Consider the following 17,158-nt stretch of genomic DNA (forward strand, 5'->3'; position numbering starts at 1 on the left):
AAATTAATATAAGACACTATCTTATTTTCGGGGAAACAGGGTAATGATGAGTTGTACAGTGGTACCTCAGGTTAAGTACTTAATTGGTTCTGGAGGTCCATTCTTAACCTGAAACTGTTCTTAACCTGAAGCACCACTTTAGCTAATGGGGCCTCCTGCTGCCGCCGCGCCGCCGGAGCACAATTTCTGTTCTCATCCTGAAGCAAAGTTCTTAACCTGAGGTACTATTTCTGGGTTAGCGGAGTCTGTAACCTGAAGCGTATGTAACCTGAAGCGTATGTAACCTGAGGCGCATGTAACCCGAGGTACCACTGTACTTACTAATGTTGGTAATGGGGCAGTTAGAGACAACCCCACTTTCAGTGCTGCAAAAATCCTGGGGCAGCGCACTGCTTCATTTCCACTCTGCGCATGTCCCATAACTTCTGGCTGTTGCAGAAACGGTCAAGTGCCACGCTAGGTGCTGTATTCTTTCCAGTCGCCTTTTTATTACTCCTTTTGTTTCTTCCATATTCTAATCTGCAATACGTTAAAAACAACAACAATATAAGAAATAGAGGAAGTGGTGAAAATGCAACTGTAGGCAACGACAGATTTGCGTATGTCTAGTCGACATGCGACCGCCTCCATGTGCATCGCTACAACCTGGAAGTGGCCGGGAATGGGGGGGAAATTGGCTTATGCGTGCTCTACCATCGCACGCTGTGACCTGGAATGTAATCCCCATGCAAATTGGGGGTTGCCTGTATAAATGGGTGCTGGATGCAACGGGTGGGACGTCTTCAGCCACAAAGCCCCAGACATGCCACGCGAATGAAACTCAATGGCTGCAGTTTGGGAAGCCTTGGCCCAGTATACCTGAAGGAGTGTCTCCACTCCCATCGTTCGACCCGGACACTGAGGTCCAGCTCCGAGGGCCTTCTGGCGGTTCCCTCACTGCGAGAAGTGAGGTTACAGGGAACCAGGCAGAGGGCCTTCTTGGTGGTGGCGCCCGCCCTGTGGAATGCCCTCCCATCAGATGTCAAGGAAATAAACAACTATCTGACTTTTAGAAGACATCTGAAGGCAGCCCTGTTTAGGGAAGCTTTTAATGTTTGCTTTTTTATCATGTTTTAAATATTGTGTTGGGAGCTGCCCAGAGTGGCTGGGGAAACTCAGCCAGATGGGTGGGGTATAAATAAATTATTATTATTATTATTATTATTATTATTATTATTATTATTATTACAGTGGTACCTCTGGATGTGAACGGGATCCGTTCCGGAGCCCTGTTCGCATCATGAGCAGAACGCAACCCGTGTCTGCGCGGGTCGCGATTTGCTGCGCATGTGCTGACGCCATTCTAAGCATCTGCGCATGTGCAAGCGGCGAAATCCGGAAGTAACCTGTTCCGTTACTTCTGGGTCGCTGTGGGACGCAACCTGAAAAGATTTAACCTGAAGCGACTAACCCAGGGTTTGACTGTATTATTATTACTCGGGTCACGTGAACTCAGTGTGGGAGTGGGCCGTGGCTGTGACTCAGAGGTTGGTAATGATCCAAAACAAAGGACAAAGCACCAAATGCTTGCCTTCCTCCTCTCTTCAAGGAGTCTGCACATCGGCCATTAAAGTCGCAGCGGCCCGGTTGCCTTCGCCCAAGACCCTGGTGGGGGCGCCGACCCAGATCCTGACACCGTTTCCTAAACAGCAGCAGCAGCAGCAACAACAGCCGTCTCCCAAGCAGCAGCTTCAGCAAGCCCAGCCGCAGCAGCAGCTAACCCAGGCTTCCCCCGTGGCCGCCCAGCAGCAGCAACAGCAACAGCAACAACAGCCTTCCCAGCAGCAGCAGCCAGGCCTGCACCCCCAGCAGTCTCCCCTTCCGCCAGGCATCAAGCCCACCATCCAGATCAAGCAGGAATCAGGTACCGATAAATGGGTTGCTCCGGCCTCCATGTCAGGGATTGAGGAAAGGAACCTATGCTTATACCATGGTGCCTCGCAAGACGAAAAGAATCCGTTCTGTGATTCTCTTCGTCTAGCGGTTTTTTTGTCTTGCGAAGCAAGCCCATTGACGGATTAGACTATTAGCGCTATTAGCGGCTTAGCGTCTTAGAAAAAGGGGGGGAAGGAAAAGAAACCAGCAGGAACTCGCAAGACATTGTCATCTTGCGAAGCAAGCCCATAGGAGATTCGTTTTGCGAAGCACCTCCAAAATGGAAAACTCTTTCGTCTAGCGAGTTTTCCGTCTTGCGAGGCATTCGTCTTGCGGGACACCACTGTAATTCACATAGTAGACCAGTTTAAAGTAAGCAGCACATAAGCGGCGCACAAAACGCTGCCAAACCATTCTACGTTCTAAATCTCATATTAATAATCCAACAATTGAGAGAGCTATGTACAAAATCTACTACAGAAGCCACAAACAGAAAACTCATTCAAATTGTGTCCAAAAGGAAGATTCAGTCTTTAAACTTCCTTTAGCCAGGCTCCTGTAGATTTCAACAAAGGTAAGTTTGATCAAACGAAGTGTCGGTGATGTTACGATCGAGAGTTAGATATCAGCAAGGACAAGTTTGATCAAACGAAGTGTCAGTGATGCTACGCACAAGAGTTAGACAGGGTGCCAGCGTTTGTCACCTGTTTCGCCCATGAAGAGTCTCAGGCTTCTTCAATAAATTCTCTCTCACGTTTTGATATATTTATAAACATTCAAGTCCACATGTTACATTTCTTCTTAGATTAAGCTACAATATTTACAGTGGTGCCTCGCAAGACAAAATTAATTCGTTCCGCAAGTTTTTTCTTCTTGCGAGTTTTTCGTCTTGCGAAGCACGGTTTCCCATAGGAATGCATTGAAAATCAATCTGCGTTCCTATGGAGACCGTCCGGGGACAGAGGGGACCTGTTTTAAAGCAAGGGAAGGGGCAGCAGGGAGAATCGCTTCTCCCCGTTGCCACCCCTTGGTTCAAAAGGGGTCCAGGGAGAGAGGGGAAGGCGCGCACGCACCTTCCCCTCTGTCCCCTCTTTTGAAGCAAGGGGCGGAGGGGAGAAGATTGCTTCTCCCCGTTGCCGCCCCTTGGTTCAAAAGGGGTCCGGGGACAGAGGGGAAGGCGCGCACACGCCTTCCCCTCTGTCCCCGGAGATTGCGGGGCTGGCAACGGGGAGAAGCGATCTTCTCCCCGCCGCCCCTAGCTTCAAAAGAGGTCCGGGGTGCGGAGGCAAGCTTCATTTTGCGAAGCAAGCCCATAGGGAAATTCGTCTTGCGAAGCAACTTGAAAACGAAAAAACCTTTCGTCTTGCGAGTTTTTCGTCTCGCGAGGCGTTCGTCTTGCGGGGCACCACTGTAATTTCTTTCTTCAGGAAATTCTCCCTCAAGATTTTGGTATATTTACATACATTCAACTTCATATGCTAAGTTCTTTCTTGACTTAAGCATTTATTCATTTGATCAAACAGAGGAGGAGAGACAAACGCAGAAGGAGGGGGCAGGTAGAGGTGCAGGCAGAAGAAAACGACTAGAATTAATCTGGAATGGAGCTTCAGCTAAGCATATACCGTTGAATTTGCACAAGTTAAATGCTCTTCTGATGCAGCTCCCCTGTGTTGTGGGGAATGATTTGTTCTGTCTTTCTGTAGCTATTTGGCCTTCCTTTTTAATGTTTGCTTCTTACGTCCACCTCCCACTCGTGATGCCTCTTTTCTTTCCTAGGGGTCAAAATAATCACCCAGCAAGTGCAGCCCAGCAAAATCCTCCCCAAGCCAGTCACAGCAACTTTGCCCAGCAGTAGCAATTCCCCTATTATGGTGGTGAGCAGTAATGGGACCATCATGACAACCAAACTGGTCACAGCCCCTGCTGGTGAGTGATTCTTTCCTATAGAGGGTGGAAAGCATTTTAAACTTGGGAAACAAGCTTAAATGGTGATGTATCTAGGGCACAGTGAAGATGATCATACAATACAGATTGTTTGACATATTTGAATCATTTTTAGCCTACTTACATGAGAATACAAGTAAGTTTGTGTACTAAAAACAACAACACGATTCCTCCATTCTTCTCTTTGTTACGACGTGGGGTCCACACTTTGCCAAATTAACATGTCAGAGACAAGGATTCCTACCTAGTCTTCTCCCTGACCTGCTGATTTCCAAAGACTTGTGTGTTTGTGTTGAGGAGCATTCAGTCCTGTGGAACAGCCAAGACACCTCTCCACTTGCAAGGGGTGATGATGATGATTAATTGAATTTATATAACGCCCTATACCCGCAGCTCTCAGGGTGGCTCACGGAATAAATGTGAGCATATAACGTGCACAGTTATAGCCTTCTCCCTGACATGCTGATTTTCTGTGTGCAGGGATTTGGCATTTGCGGAGAGGGACATTGAAGTGCTGCGATCCCATGTCGGCCTCGCCGAGACCTTAGGCTTGCCACCTGTCCAGGGTTTGTGTGTGCTTATGTGCATGCGCACAGTTTTGGCAGTGTTCACCTCCCATTGGTGTCTGTTCATTTAAAGCATTTGTACCCTTGCTCTTCAGCCAAAAAGGCTCCCGAAGCAGCTTGGATACAATCAAAACAAAGCCGTCGCTCCCCACAGGCTTGCAGTCTAAAAAGCACAACACACAAGGGGAAAGCGACGGCGGGAGAAGAATCGAAACTCAGGCACCACTTTCTGAACAGCGGCTCATACAGTGGCTGAGCTCTGATTCTCAGCTCGCGGTATCGGTTCCTCTCGCTGATGCCTCTGCTGTCTTCCTTTCCCTCCTCCCCCCCTTTGAACCAGGAACTCAGGCGACCTACACTCGTCCGACAGTCAGCCCGTCCATTGGGACACGCATGACTGGCACGCCGGGCGCCGCCACTTACGTCAAAACCACCAGCGGCAGCATCATCACGGTCGTCCCCAAATCGCTTGCCACCCTGGGAGGCAAGATAATCAGCAGCAATATCGTTTCCGGTAGGTAGACCTGTGTCTCGAAAAATGCAGGGATCAGATGGGTCAATGGAGCTTCGGCTGGGTTGTCTGTGTGTTGCTGCTGTATGTTTGAACAGTGGGGGTTCCAGCAGTAGGCTGCAAGAAAGAATTATCGTTATAATGATTGATGAATTATATTTATATGCTGCCTTATGCCCGCAGGTCTCAGGGCAGTTCACAAGGTAAAATTACAATACAAAATCCACAAAATACATAATCAAAATAGAAACAGAAACAGCTGAATAAATCACACACACTCCAACACATAAGATAGAGTTATATTGACATAGATATAGATAGATAGTCCCAGGATGGAAAGATAGAGGAATTCCAGGGAAAGTATCTGTTAGGAAATGGTACTTGTCACTGGTCAGAAACTAGACTTAAATCCGAGAATGGGGTTGTTATTACTACTCAAATTTGATGAGGGAAGTCACAATGTTACAAATAAGGACTTATTAAAAATTTTACCGTCAGCACGCTTGACAATAGCTAGAAGGTGGAAAGATTTAGGAGACAACTTGCTGTCTGAATAATACCAGCAAACTTGAACATTGCATTGAGGGGGAAACTGACGCAATAGGTGAAGTACAAGGAACAGTTTAAGAATGACAAAGAAAAGCTGCAAGCCACGTTTATTAAATACATAGCACAAAAGGAATGTAACTGCCCACCACTGCCAGCAAGTGACCTTCTCTGAAATACGATTGTTTACAGTATCATCTTTGTTTACAAAGAAGGAGAATTCCGGTCGTAAGTAAAGAAGAGCAAATGTATCACAGTACGACAGAGACTTAACTTGACTATATGTTACTCGTACATTTATGATGATATACGCTGTCTTGTTTTTGTCGCAAAACGAAATAAATTTTTAAAAAATAAAAATGGAGGAAGCCTTTCCCTGCTTCCTGTGCAATGCAACAATAAATCTTTGCGGTAACGGCAGTCGCTGGCACACGCATGGAAACTCCATTTTTCTTCATAGTCGAAAAGACAAATGAATGCTGATCTGTAACAGTGGCATATTTTTAGTCTGTATTTTAATTCAAACCCCCTCCCCCTGGAAGCTGGTAATGTTCCAAACAAATACCACTGCGTGTAGACCAAGCTGTTGTATTTTCGCTTTTTTTGAAAGGTAACTCCTTGATGAAGACCTATTTCCAACAAAAAGGTACCCAAAACTTGCAATGCTCTAGAAACCTTTGCATGATTCCCCAGCCCCCTCCATGAGGTATCACAGCACCCCTCACCCTGTGACTTTGCTGGCGTTTTACCGATGAGAAGCTGCAAAGCCACATGAGATGACACGGTCTCCTGTTTTTAACTGAGATCTGGTCTGGCAGGTAAAAAACAGCTTTGCCAGTCAGTTTTTCCAGTTGGACCTGACCTGATATGAGGTTGTGCCCCTGGCCTAGCAAAACTGTCCCCTTCCCAGGGTCCCTGTGCCCTCTGGTGCATGGTCTGGAAGCCCCTGTAGCTACAGCTCCCCAGTGACTGCTGACCAGCTTAGCTCCCTCCATTGCATTGAGTGGGGAAGTGGTTATGGGTCTCTCTGCCTGGAATGGGGGGGAGGGCGTCATTGGTGTTTTTTTGTACTTGGTGCCCCCTAAATGGTGCTTGGATGAGGCCGTTTTAAATTGTAATGCCATGGGGGAACCACAGCAGTAATGGGGCAAGCACTGCTGCTGCTAACCGAACCTCCTTTCTGTTTCCCCTCCCACTCGGGCAACCAAGGAACTACGACCAAAATCACAACCATCCCCGTGACGTCCAAGCCCAACGTGATAGTCGTGCAGAAGACGACGGGGAAAGGAACCACCATCCAAGGGCTTCCGGGCAAAAACGTGGTCACGACGTTGCTAAATGCGGGGGTAAGAGGGAGGAACTGTGATTATTGCTATTTCATCATCGTCATCAATACCCACTGCCTTGCGGGAGATGCCTTTGAGAGAAGAAAAGGCTAAAGAGTAGACCCTCCTTCCGGCAACTCCTGCAGCCAGGCTGGTGCCAAATGTATTACTCGGATGGTCCAGCTTAAGTTTTGTGTATAGTTTGCTCTCCACTAAGCATGCACTAGGGATGCGGGTGGCGCTGTGGGTTAAACCACAGAGCCTAGGACTTGCCAATCAGAAGGTCGGCAGTTCGAATCCCCGCGATGGAGTGAGCTCCCGTTGCTCGGTCCCTGCTCCTGCCAACCTAGCAGTTCGAAAGCACGTCAAAGTGCAAGTAGATAAATAGGTACTGCTCTGGCGGGAAGGTAAACGGCGTTTCCGTGCGCTGCTCTGGTTGGCCAGAAGTGGCTTAGTCATGCTGGCCACATGACCTGGAAGCTGTACGCCAGCTCCCTCAGCCAGTAAAGCGAGATGAGCACCGCAACCCCAGAGTCGGCCACGACTGGACCTAATGTTCAGGGGTTCCTTTACCTTTAAGCATGCAGTTACAGGGCTTTTAACCCTTTGCATTGCATAGGGCGAAATTGCTTGGTCCCGTGCAGGTGGAGTATGAGAGCAAGTGAGTTAAGTCACGTGATGCGTGTGATTTTTTTAATTTTCTGGCCCAGCCTCACCGAGGTAAACCTGAAAGTTTTGTCCTCAGGGAGAGAAAACGATCCAAGCGATGCCAGCTGGAGCGAAGCCAGCCATCATCACTGCCACCAGGCCCATTACCAAAATGATCGTCACGCAGCCAAAAGGGATCGGGTCTGCCGTCCAGCCAGCTACCAAAATCATCCCGACCAAAATTGTTTATGGGCAGCAGGGTAAAACGCAGGTACGCTTAAGAAGTTTGGGCGGGGGGGGGGGGGGCAAACCTGTTTCACCACCAGCATAAAAATAGCCTTTTAACTCTCTGCCTTGCTTTGGCGAGCAAGGCCTTCTCTGCACACTGGGTCTGGGTTGTGGCCACTAGATCTTGTGAGAGCGTCCCTTGGGTTCTGGAGCCAGCGTATGGAGAGAGTCTTGCTTCCCCAGTAAGGTGGAGAGCTAAACATCTCTTTTTCGCCCAGTTTACGTTGCAGGATATCAGCCAGCATCCTTCAACTGCATATGTTTGAAATCATATTGTGTGCAACAAGTAGTCATCATCATCATCATTTTTAATTTGCATACCGTCTTTCTATCTTACAATACTCAAGGCGGTTTACAAGCTGAAGAAACAAAAAATGTGCATCTTATAATAATCTAATGTAATATCACAAAAATGTGATAATAAAACATAACTTTAAAATAAGCAGCCTGCTTCAAAAAAGTAACATTTAACAATCATTAGAATAGTATAAAATAATATCAGCATATAAAAGTTAAACAGAAATTCACCCTTAACAGTACGATAAATAATTTCTAAACTATAATCAATAAAACAATGGCAAGGCGCAGTGCATAAAACAATACAACAGAAACTGAGAAGCAGAGACTAGTCCATGCATTTTGCAACCTCCAGTTTTCCAGGACACAATTGCATTTTGAAGTTTGAGGCTTAGACTTGACTGTGGGTCTGGGGTTGTAGTTCAGCTGTGCATTGATTGTATTTATATTCTTCCACTTCGATTGCTGAGTGCACAATCGGGAGAGATAAAGGGTGATGGAGAGCACTTCCCCCCTCCCACAAAAGAAGCCTTTCCAAAGAAAAGCCTGAAAAAACGAAAGCCGAATCTTTAGTGGAATTAAACATATGCCTCTGTTTCTGTGGGAAGAACTGGGTCTGGGTCTTGTCCCACCTGGTTCCGGCATGTGGGCCCCAAGAACTTTGCATGGGGATAACCTTGCCCTTGGTGTGAACAAATGTGCACCCCTGCTGTAAACTGCCCCCCCCTCTTTTCAGGTCCTTATCAAGCCAAAGCCAGTGACCTTCCAGGCAACGGTTGTGAGTGAGCAGACAAGGCAGCTGGTCACCGAAACCCTTCAGCAAGCTTCCCGGGTGGTGGAGGCGGGGAACGCTTTGCTGCCAGAGGTGAAAGAAGAGCCCCAGGCGTACACAGACAGCAGCTCCTCTTCAACTGAATCCTCGCAGGGTTCCCAAGGTTAAACCTGCATAGATCTCCTAGCGTAATGCGGCTTGGGTTGGTTTTTATATTTTCCCGGAGGTTGCGTCCCCACGTTTTGGGGACTTCCGAGCTGAGACTAAATGATCCTAGTGGTTCCTTTGCAACTCAAAACGATTCTGTGGTTCGGGCTTTGGGAACAGATCGGCCTTGGCTGGCTTCATGAGCTCGGCTTCTGAGCTCTGCATCCCCAACTGTTCTGCATGCTCATAAGATGTCCTTTGAACATGTTAGTGTGCATCTGTCCGTGGAGTTAGAATCATGAAATCCTACGGCTTGGACAGTTCCTGTTGGTGGCCAGCCCCTTAGTCCCAGTTACCACGTTTCCTTAATCATAGCATGCAAGCACAGTGGCCTTAAAAGGACATGCAGCTCCATGCACACCCACGACAGAGCCCGCGCACCTGCTAATGCAATGGTGCTTGATTGCCTCCTGTTTCTGTCTTCGCCTGTGATCATTTTCGTAAGAGAACATGGCCTCCTAGATTGATGGCCAACAGGGAGCAGCAAAGTGCAAATTGGAGGAGGTGGGAGGAACAGCAGCTTTGACATCCCTGAAGTTACAGTGGTGCCCCGCAAGACGAATGCCTCGCAAGACGGAAAACTCGCTAGACGAAAGAGTTTTCCATTTTGGAGGTGCTTCGCAAAACGAATTTCCCATGGGCTTGCTTCGCAAGACGACAATGTCTTGCGAGTTCCTGCTGGTTTTTTCCCCCTCCCCCCCCTTTTCTAAGCCGCTAAGCTGCTTATCAGCTGATCCGATCAGCAGATAAGCCGCTAATAGCGCTAATCCGCTAATCTGTCAATCGTCTTGCTTTGCAAGACGAAAAAACCGCTAGACGAAGAGAATCACAGAACGGATTCTTTTCGTCTTGCGAGGCACCACTGTATATGAAATTCGTTTTGAAGAGTTAGCATCCAACAAGCTCCCAAGCTGTAAGATGGGCCTGCGGCTTAGCTAGGGTAAAGATCAAAAGCAATTCATTAGAGATGCCCCCGTTCTCTAAGTGCTGTCCAGACTGCAGAGAGAATAATTGGATGCACTCTTCCCACCTTGGATCAAATCTATGCTTCCAAGTGCCATAAGAAAGCTGCAGGGATAGCGCAGGATAGTGCGCACCCCGGAAATGATCTCTTTCAGCTTCTGCCTTCTGGAAGAAGGTACAGGGTTATAAAGACTAGGACTAGCCGCCTGAGAAACAATTTCTATCCAAATGCGGTTTTGGTTTTAAACGCAGTGTAAGTTAGTCTCTATAGGAGTATATTGTATTTAATTATGGGGTATCAGAGTTTTTAGGGGGCTAACCAGGTTGGGATAGCAGGATTGTTGGTTATTGAATGTCTTAGGTAGATTTTTTTTCAATTTTGTTGTTCTATATGGGACAATGACAATAAAGATTATTGTATCATATTGTATCGATAGAGATAATTTTTTCATCCAGTGAAGCTGAACGTTGGAAGATTCAGGGCAGATAAAATAATAGAACACACAGTGGTGGCCACCACCTTGGATGGCTTTAAAAGAGGATTAGACAGATTCATGGAGGAGAGGGCTGTCGATGGCTATGAGCCGCAGTGAGTATGCTCTGCCTCCACTGTTGGAGCCAGCAGTGCGTCCGAATACCAGTTGCTGGAAAATGCAGGAGTGGAGGCGGCAATTATGCTCGAATCCTGCTTGCCAGGTTTCCCACAGGCATCTATTCGGCTGTTGCGAGAACCACTGGCTCTCCTTACGATCTTATGTTCCTTTGCGTCTCAGATTCCCAGCCTGTGGTTCACGTCATCGCCTCCCGAAGCCAGGATTGGTCAGAACACGAGATTGCTGTGGACTCCAGCCCTACCATAATCTACCAGGACGTCTCCAGTGAATCCCAGTCGGCCACTTCGACAATTAAAGCGCTGTTGGAGCTCCAGCAAACAACAGGTGGGCGCTCTTGATCCCGGAGCGTCTGTGGCTCCCTTGCGTCAACTAGCCTGCCGTTTTTATTTCAGTGGCAGAAAAGGCTTTGGTCCTGTCTATGTGTGCTGCTCACCCCCTTGGATTCTGAGGGACCAGGGTTCAAATCCCCACTCGGCCATGCGGCTCTCTGAGCGACCTTGGGAAAGTCGCTACCTCTCATCCTAACCTACCCCAAAGGGTTGTTGTGGGGATTAAATGAGGAGAGCAAGAACCATGTACAGGCAACTCCCCATTTACCCGGGGGTTATGCACTGAGGTTATGCATGTTTAAGTGAAATTGCGTATATTTGGAACATCGTTGAAAAAGCCTGAAAGCAACACATTCGCTCCCTCCAAACGTCCTTGCTCAAGCTCCAACTCTCCACAGCCTCAAGTGTCGGTGCAAAGCCTCCTGGGATTGCCTTTGCAAAGGCTTATGGGATTACTAGACGCCGTTTTCGCACAATTTTTGCCCTTTTTGTGCTCTTTTAGGCCCGCTTTGCCCCTTTCGTGCCCCTTTGCAGCGATGCACGTCTGTGCAGTTGCGCATGAAAATGGGGGGTTGCCTGTACATCTCCTTGAATTACAAAGTGGCGAAGATATGCAATAAATAAATAAATAAAAATTTGGGCATGCGTCATTGGGGGGGCTTGTGTGCTTAGTCTTGAGACCAAAACAAAAAGCAACAACAGTGTTCTCTGCTCCTTTTTTTCTCCTTTATGCCGGAGCAGTGAAGGAGAAATTGGAATCCAAGCCAAGGCAGCCAACGATTGATCTGAGCCAAATGGCCGTTCCCATCCAGATGACCCAAGAGAAGCGACATTCTCCAGAAAGCCCCTCTATCGCTGTGGTGGAGTCAGAACTGGTTGCAGAATACATCACCACTGGTGAGTCACGTAGGAGACATGGGAGGGGGAGATCTTCAGGCTGGTGCTTTCGGCTTCTTGTTACTGGAACAGAGCTGTCTGGGCGACGTTTCGACGAGGTCTCACTCGTCATCTTCAGGCTGGTGCTTTCGGCTTCTTGTTACTGGAACAGAGCTCTGTTCCAGTAACAAGAAGCCGAAAGCACCAGCCTGAAGATGACGAGTGAGACCTCGTCGAAACGTCGCCCAGACACCCCGACTCTTACACGGGAAGACACCCGAAGACACCAAAACCTACATTCCTGTACCCGTGAAAATCTACGAAAGCATATATATATATATATATATATATTGCAAGCAGGATGCGGAAAACTTCACAGACTTTTGGGACCTCCCAACGACCAATTCATTGAGCATCCATCCTGATTTAGAAGGTGTGCTATCCCTTGCTTTCCTCTGCATTCCCATCACTTTCCTTACCGCAAAAAAACCAATCTCTTGGGGAAGCGGGTTTGATGCAGTAGAGCTCTGAATGAATGAGCAGGGCAGAGAGAATAGATCAGGCACCCCCAAACTCAGGCCTCCAGATGTTTTGGGACTACAGTTCCCATCATCCCTGACCACTGGTCCTGTTAGCTATGGATCATGGGAGTTGTAGTCCCAACACATCTGGAGGGCCGAGTTTGGGGGTGCCTGAAGTAGATTGTCACTGAAGAGTACATGATTAGCATGGAACTTGCTGCCACAGGTTGTGGTTGTGGCACTTGGTTTGGAGGGGGGATTAGAGAAATCCTTGGAGGAAGAGAAGTCGCACCAATTGCTAGTAGCCATGATAGCTAAATGGAACTTCCATGTTTAGAGGCAACCTGCCTGAGGTGGCGCTGTGGGTTAAACCGCAGAGCCTATGACTTGGCGATCAGAAGGTCGGCGGTTCGAATCCCCGCGACAGAGTGAACTCCCGTTGCTCGGTCCCTGCTCCTGCCAACCTAGCAGTTTGAAAGCACGTCAAGTGCAAGTAGATAAATAGGTACCGCTCCGGCGGGAAGGTAAACGGCGTTTCCGTGCGCTGCTCTGGTTCACCAGAAGTGGCTTAGTCATACAGCCACGTGACCCAGAAGCTGTACGCCGGCTCCCTCGGCCAGTAAAGCGAGATGAGCGCCACAACCCCAGAGTTGGTAACGACTGGACCTAATGGTCAGGGGTCCCTTTACCTTTACCTTTTTACCTGGGGACAAACAGTGGAAAGTGGACTGTTGCTTTAATGCTCTGCTTGCGGGCTGGCTATCCACTTTGGGGCAGAGAATGAAGGTCTTCCTAGGTCAGGGGTCTGCAACCCGCGGCTCCGGAGCCGCATGTGGCTCTTTTACACCTTTGCCGCGGCTCCGGGGCGGATACTAGCGAGGGGAGGAGGCGCATTGTGCACCCCGACACTCCCCACTGTGGCAGGCGCTGTACTGGCTGTGACGTCACATGGGGGCGGTGTGTGCGTTAGTCACGCACCGTCCCAACGTCACCTTCCCGCCCGCTGTCAGATCGGAGGGCAGCGGCGCACATGCTTTAAATGTCGCAATGGTTTTGCGGCTCCCAGTTGTTGTTTTTTCTTCAGAAACGGGTCCAAGTGGCTCCTTTTGTCTTAAAGGTTGCAGACCCCTGTCCTAGGCCTTGTGGTCTGAGCAGCAGCGCTGCTGTTAAATTCTTACTTTTGAGCATTGACAGATCTTGGGAAGAAGAAAGTGCCAACTCTGGGAATTGGCCAGAGAGAATAGTTGGGGCGTCATTTGTACTACGGCTCCATCTTGGAGCCTGCAGCTGAACCACGTTCAGGAATTAGTGGAGCTTCTGAGTAAATGCAGAGTGCCTCTCTCACTACCCACACTTGATCCCCTCCAAGAAAAACGGTGACAACAAACTCCCAACTCCAGGATTTGGAAGTACTGTGAAGGCCTCTCCATTTCCCATCCCTTCTTCATGCCTAGCAGATCCTGTTTTTGCCTGGCTTTATGGATTGTATTTGGGAATGAGGCCGTCTCCAAGGTGTGTATCTGGGAAGATTGTATGTGGCTGCTTTTCTCAGCTGCTGTTTGCCTCCCGTCTTGCCCACTCTCCCTCTCACACACACCCCTGCCCAAATATTGGAGCCTGTGGAATAGCTTGCCACAGATTCTTGTCAAACAGAACCATAGAATTGTAGAGTTGAGTGGGAGCCAAAGCGTCCTTAAGCCCGACCCCCTGCAATGCAGAGCAGTTGATGTCTGCCTCCCTAACGCTCAAAAAATTCCTTGGTGGCTTTATAGCCTACCCTTCCTCTCCACTTCATGGCTTGACTCCTGCAGAACGTGCGCTGAAGCTAGCATTGGGTGTTAGATTAGATGTAGGTTAGTCTTCGTTCTGATCTAGCCGGCACTCTGGTTGCGTTTGTGGAACATTTTGCAGCATGCTGGTTAGAGCGCTCGCTCTGCATGCAGAAGGTCCCAGGTTCAAGCCCCAGCGTCTACAGGTAGGGCTGGGGAAGACGCCTGTCCAGGACAGATCACAATAAATAGTTGGTTTTGCTTTAGAGCAAGCGCTGGCTGGAGATGAGCAGAGCAAATCGCCTCTTCTCGTATCTCTAACATCTTTGTCTATCTGCAGACTCAGGAAGACAGCACTGTATTCCTTCACATTCGGAAGAATACCTCCAAAGCCACATAGGTTAGATGTTTTATTTCTAAAAGACATAAAAAAAATTTATAGACTGTTCTGGAGGCCCTTGGAGTGACCTTATACAGCATGGAAGTGCTGGTGTGCGTCAGCATTGGGATCCGTTATTTTATCTGGATCAGTATATTTCCAATTTATTTTATTTTTTACACTGGAAAGCTTTGCCCAAGTGCTTATAGATTAGCAGTTTGAAGTCTCCAGTTGATTGTATTGGCTGTTGGTTATGACAGCTGCTACTGTCAACCATGGGCACTTTGTTTTAGCCTTTCTGTGGTAGCAGAGAGAACCAGAACTTTGCCGTGACTACTTGTTCCTCTGCACCATTGCAAAAAGTGAAGAAAAGCCTGGCAAGGAGTGGGCAAGCATGTGACTGATGGCTCTAGGGCAGCGGCTCTCAACTTGTGGGTCCCCAGATGTTGTTGAACTACAACTCCCATCACCCCAGCTAGCAAGGCCAGAGCTCAGGGATGATGGGAGTTGTAGTCCAACAACATCTGGGGACCCACAGGTTGAGAAAGGCTGCTCTAGGGTCTGGAAGGAGGCTTTCTGTGGGTGACTGTAGCAGTTGTCAGAATTGACAGCTTCAATAGTCATATGGAGGCTTCTGACCACATAGAGGCTTGTTCACAAGGCATCTATGTAAACTATGTAACTGGGGAAGAGGCGTGGAGATGGTTTCGATCTTAGCCTGGGCAAATTCCTAGGTAACTGTTGCTGGATTTTAATGAGCCTATTGATTTCCCACACTTCCTTTGAAGATTTAGGACTTTTTTCCCTCTCTCAGCGGAGCGTGCCAACAAATTACTCGTTAGTTTTTTGTTTTTTTAAAGCATAACATTTCTGGGCCTTTGCCTACTCACAATGATTAACCAGGATTCCTTGTGAGTTTCTTGGTGTACAGAATTTTCTGCGAGGGCAGAGTTATTGAAAGCAATTACTCAAGAGGGAGTTTCACTTGTGCCATTGCTGTGATACAGAAGGTGATAGAAAAGACCCAAAACATGGCACCTTTAACCAGGACGAGTCCACAGGGTTCCTGGCAGGCGTCCGGTTGGCCACTGTGAGAACAAGATGCTCAGCTAGTTGGACCTTTGACCTGACCCAGCTGCCAGGCTTTTCTTAACATTGTGTTATCCACTTGTGTGTATTTGCACAGGGTGTTAAGAATGTGGTTTTGTTCCTAACCCTTACTAGCGCGTAGGCTTTTGGAAGACACCTTGTGTGTTCACTTGAACTGCAAAGGACGGGGAAACGAGACATTCTGACGGGGACTCTGTTTTCCTGAGCCTTCAGAAGCCTCCACCTGTTTGGGGGATAGCTGTGGAAAACCAGCTTGCAACCTTTCTGTCATAGAATCATAGAATCATAGAGTTGGAAGAGACCACAAGGGCCATCGAGTCCAACCCCCTGCCAAGCAGGAAACACCATCAGAGCACTCCTGACATATGGTTGTCAAGCCTCTGCTTAAAGACCTCCAAAGAAGGAGACTCCACCACACTCCTTGGCAGCAAATTCCACGGTCAAACAGCTCTTACTGCCAGGAGGTTCTTCCTAATGTTTAGGTGGAATCTTCTTTCTTGTAGTTTGGATCCATTGCTCCGTGTCCGCTTCTCTGGAGCAGCAGAAAACAACCTTTCTCCCTCCTCTTTGTGACATCCTTTTATACATTTGAACATGGCTATCATATCACCCCTTAACCTCCTCTTCTGCAGGCTAAACATGCCCAGCTCCCTTAGCCGTTCCTCATAAGGCATCGTTTCCAGGCCTTTGACCATCATTTTGGTTGCCCTCCTCTGGACACGTTCCAATTTGTCAGTGTCCTTCTTGAATTGTGGTGCCCAAGCTCCACTGTGACTCAAAAGACGCGGCAGGAGGAGACTTGGAATCCCAGGGCAGGGAGCAGATTTGGCCCCATTCCACCCACCCTTTGCTTTTCTCCGTAGGAATGAACAAATGGCCAAGAGCAATTGGCCATAAGAACATAAGAAGAGCCTGCTGCATTAGGCCAATGACCCAAGTAGTGCCGCACTCTGCTCTTGCAGTGGCCAACCAGATGCTCGTTATGGGAAAGGCGCAAGCAGGATTCAAACGCAAGTGCCCCCCCTCCCCTTCTGTGGTTTCCAGCAGCTGGCATTCAGGAGCATCCCTGCCTCCCAGCCGCGGTGGCAGAGCAATAACCATCATGGCTAGTAGCTGTCGACAACCCTCTTTTCCATTTATAGTGGGTGAAGTTAAAGCTCTGCAGGTGGAGCCAACAATACAGCAAGGGCAGTCTCTGCTCTTTCCCCTGGAAACTTGCTGACGGAGATCCCGTGTGTGTGTCTATGCACGTAGGAGAAAGGTGCAGGCTGGGATCCTTGCAGTGTACAACCCCACTCCGTGCTGTACCCTTTGGCCTTCTTGAGCAAGATTTGGAACATGGTGGCTGCTTAGAAGCGGTGCTGTCTGTTCCTTCCCGCCCCACCCACCCCTCCACTGTCACTTTAGGTGACATTCCCCACCTGCCTGTAGCTGTACATCAGCCTTCACCAGCCCTAGGGCTGTGGGGAGTTGTAGTTCAAAGCACCTAGAGGCAAAGGCCGATCCACGCCCCTTTGACCCCAGCATGTAAGACTAGTACTGCTGCTGAACACACATACAGTGGTGCCCCGCAAGACGA

General features: G+C 48.5%; 1 protein-coding gene across 9 annotated transcripts in view; it reads left to right on the forward strand.

Moving 5' to 3' along the window:
• Positions 1-17,158, forward strand: part of EMSY (EMSY transcriptional repressor, BRCA2 interacting) — a 47,460-nt gene that overhangs the window by 18,330 nt on the left and 11,972 nt on the right. For 4 of the 9 annotated variants that reach the window (XR_014218744.1, XM_082218986.1, XM_082218988.1 and 1 more), the window contains 11 exons: positions 1,589-1,903; positions 3,691-3,840; positions 4,765-4,938; positions 6,092-6,127; positions 6,691-6,827; positions 7,552-7,725; positions 8,776-8,974; positions 10,755-10,919; positions 11,666-11,821; positions 14,431-14,490; positions 16,443-16,593. Coding sequence is in view for 8 of the 9 variants with exons in the window: in XM_082218986.1 (XP_082075112.1) it covers positions 1,589-1,903; positions 3,691-3,840; positions 4,765-4,938; positions 6,092-6,127; positions 6,691-6,827; positions 7,552-7,725; positions 8,776-8,974; positions 10,755-10,919; positions 11,666-11,821; positions 14,431-14,490; positions 16,443-16,593 (1,717 nt within the window). In the remaining variant the exon portion in view is untranslated. The remainder of the gene's footprint in view (positions 1-1,588; positions 1,904-3,690; positions 3,841-4,764; positions 4,939-6,091; positions 6,128-6,690; positions 6,828-7,551; positions 7,726-8,775; positions 8,975-10,754; positions 10,920-11,665; positions 11,822-14,430; positions 14,491-16,442; positions 16,594-17,158) is intronic. The other 5 variants (XM_082218990.1, XM_082218992.1, XM_082218991.1 and 2 more) reach the window with 3 other exon arrangements.

The sequence above is a fragment of the Podarcis vaucheri genome (genome assembly GCF_965113315.1).
Source record: "Podarcis vaucheri genome assembly, chromosome: 4".
Taxonomy (NCBI): Eukaryota; Metazoa; Chordata; class Lepidosauria; order Squamata; family Lacertidae; genus Podarcis; species Podarcis vaucheri.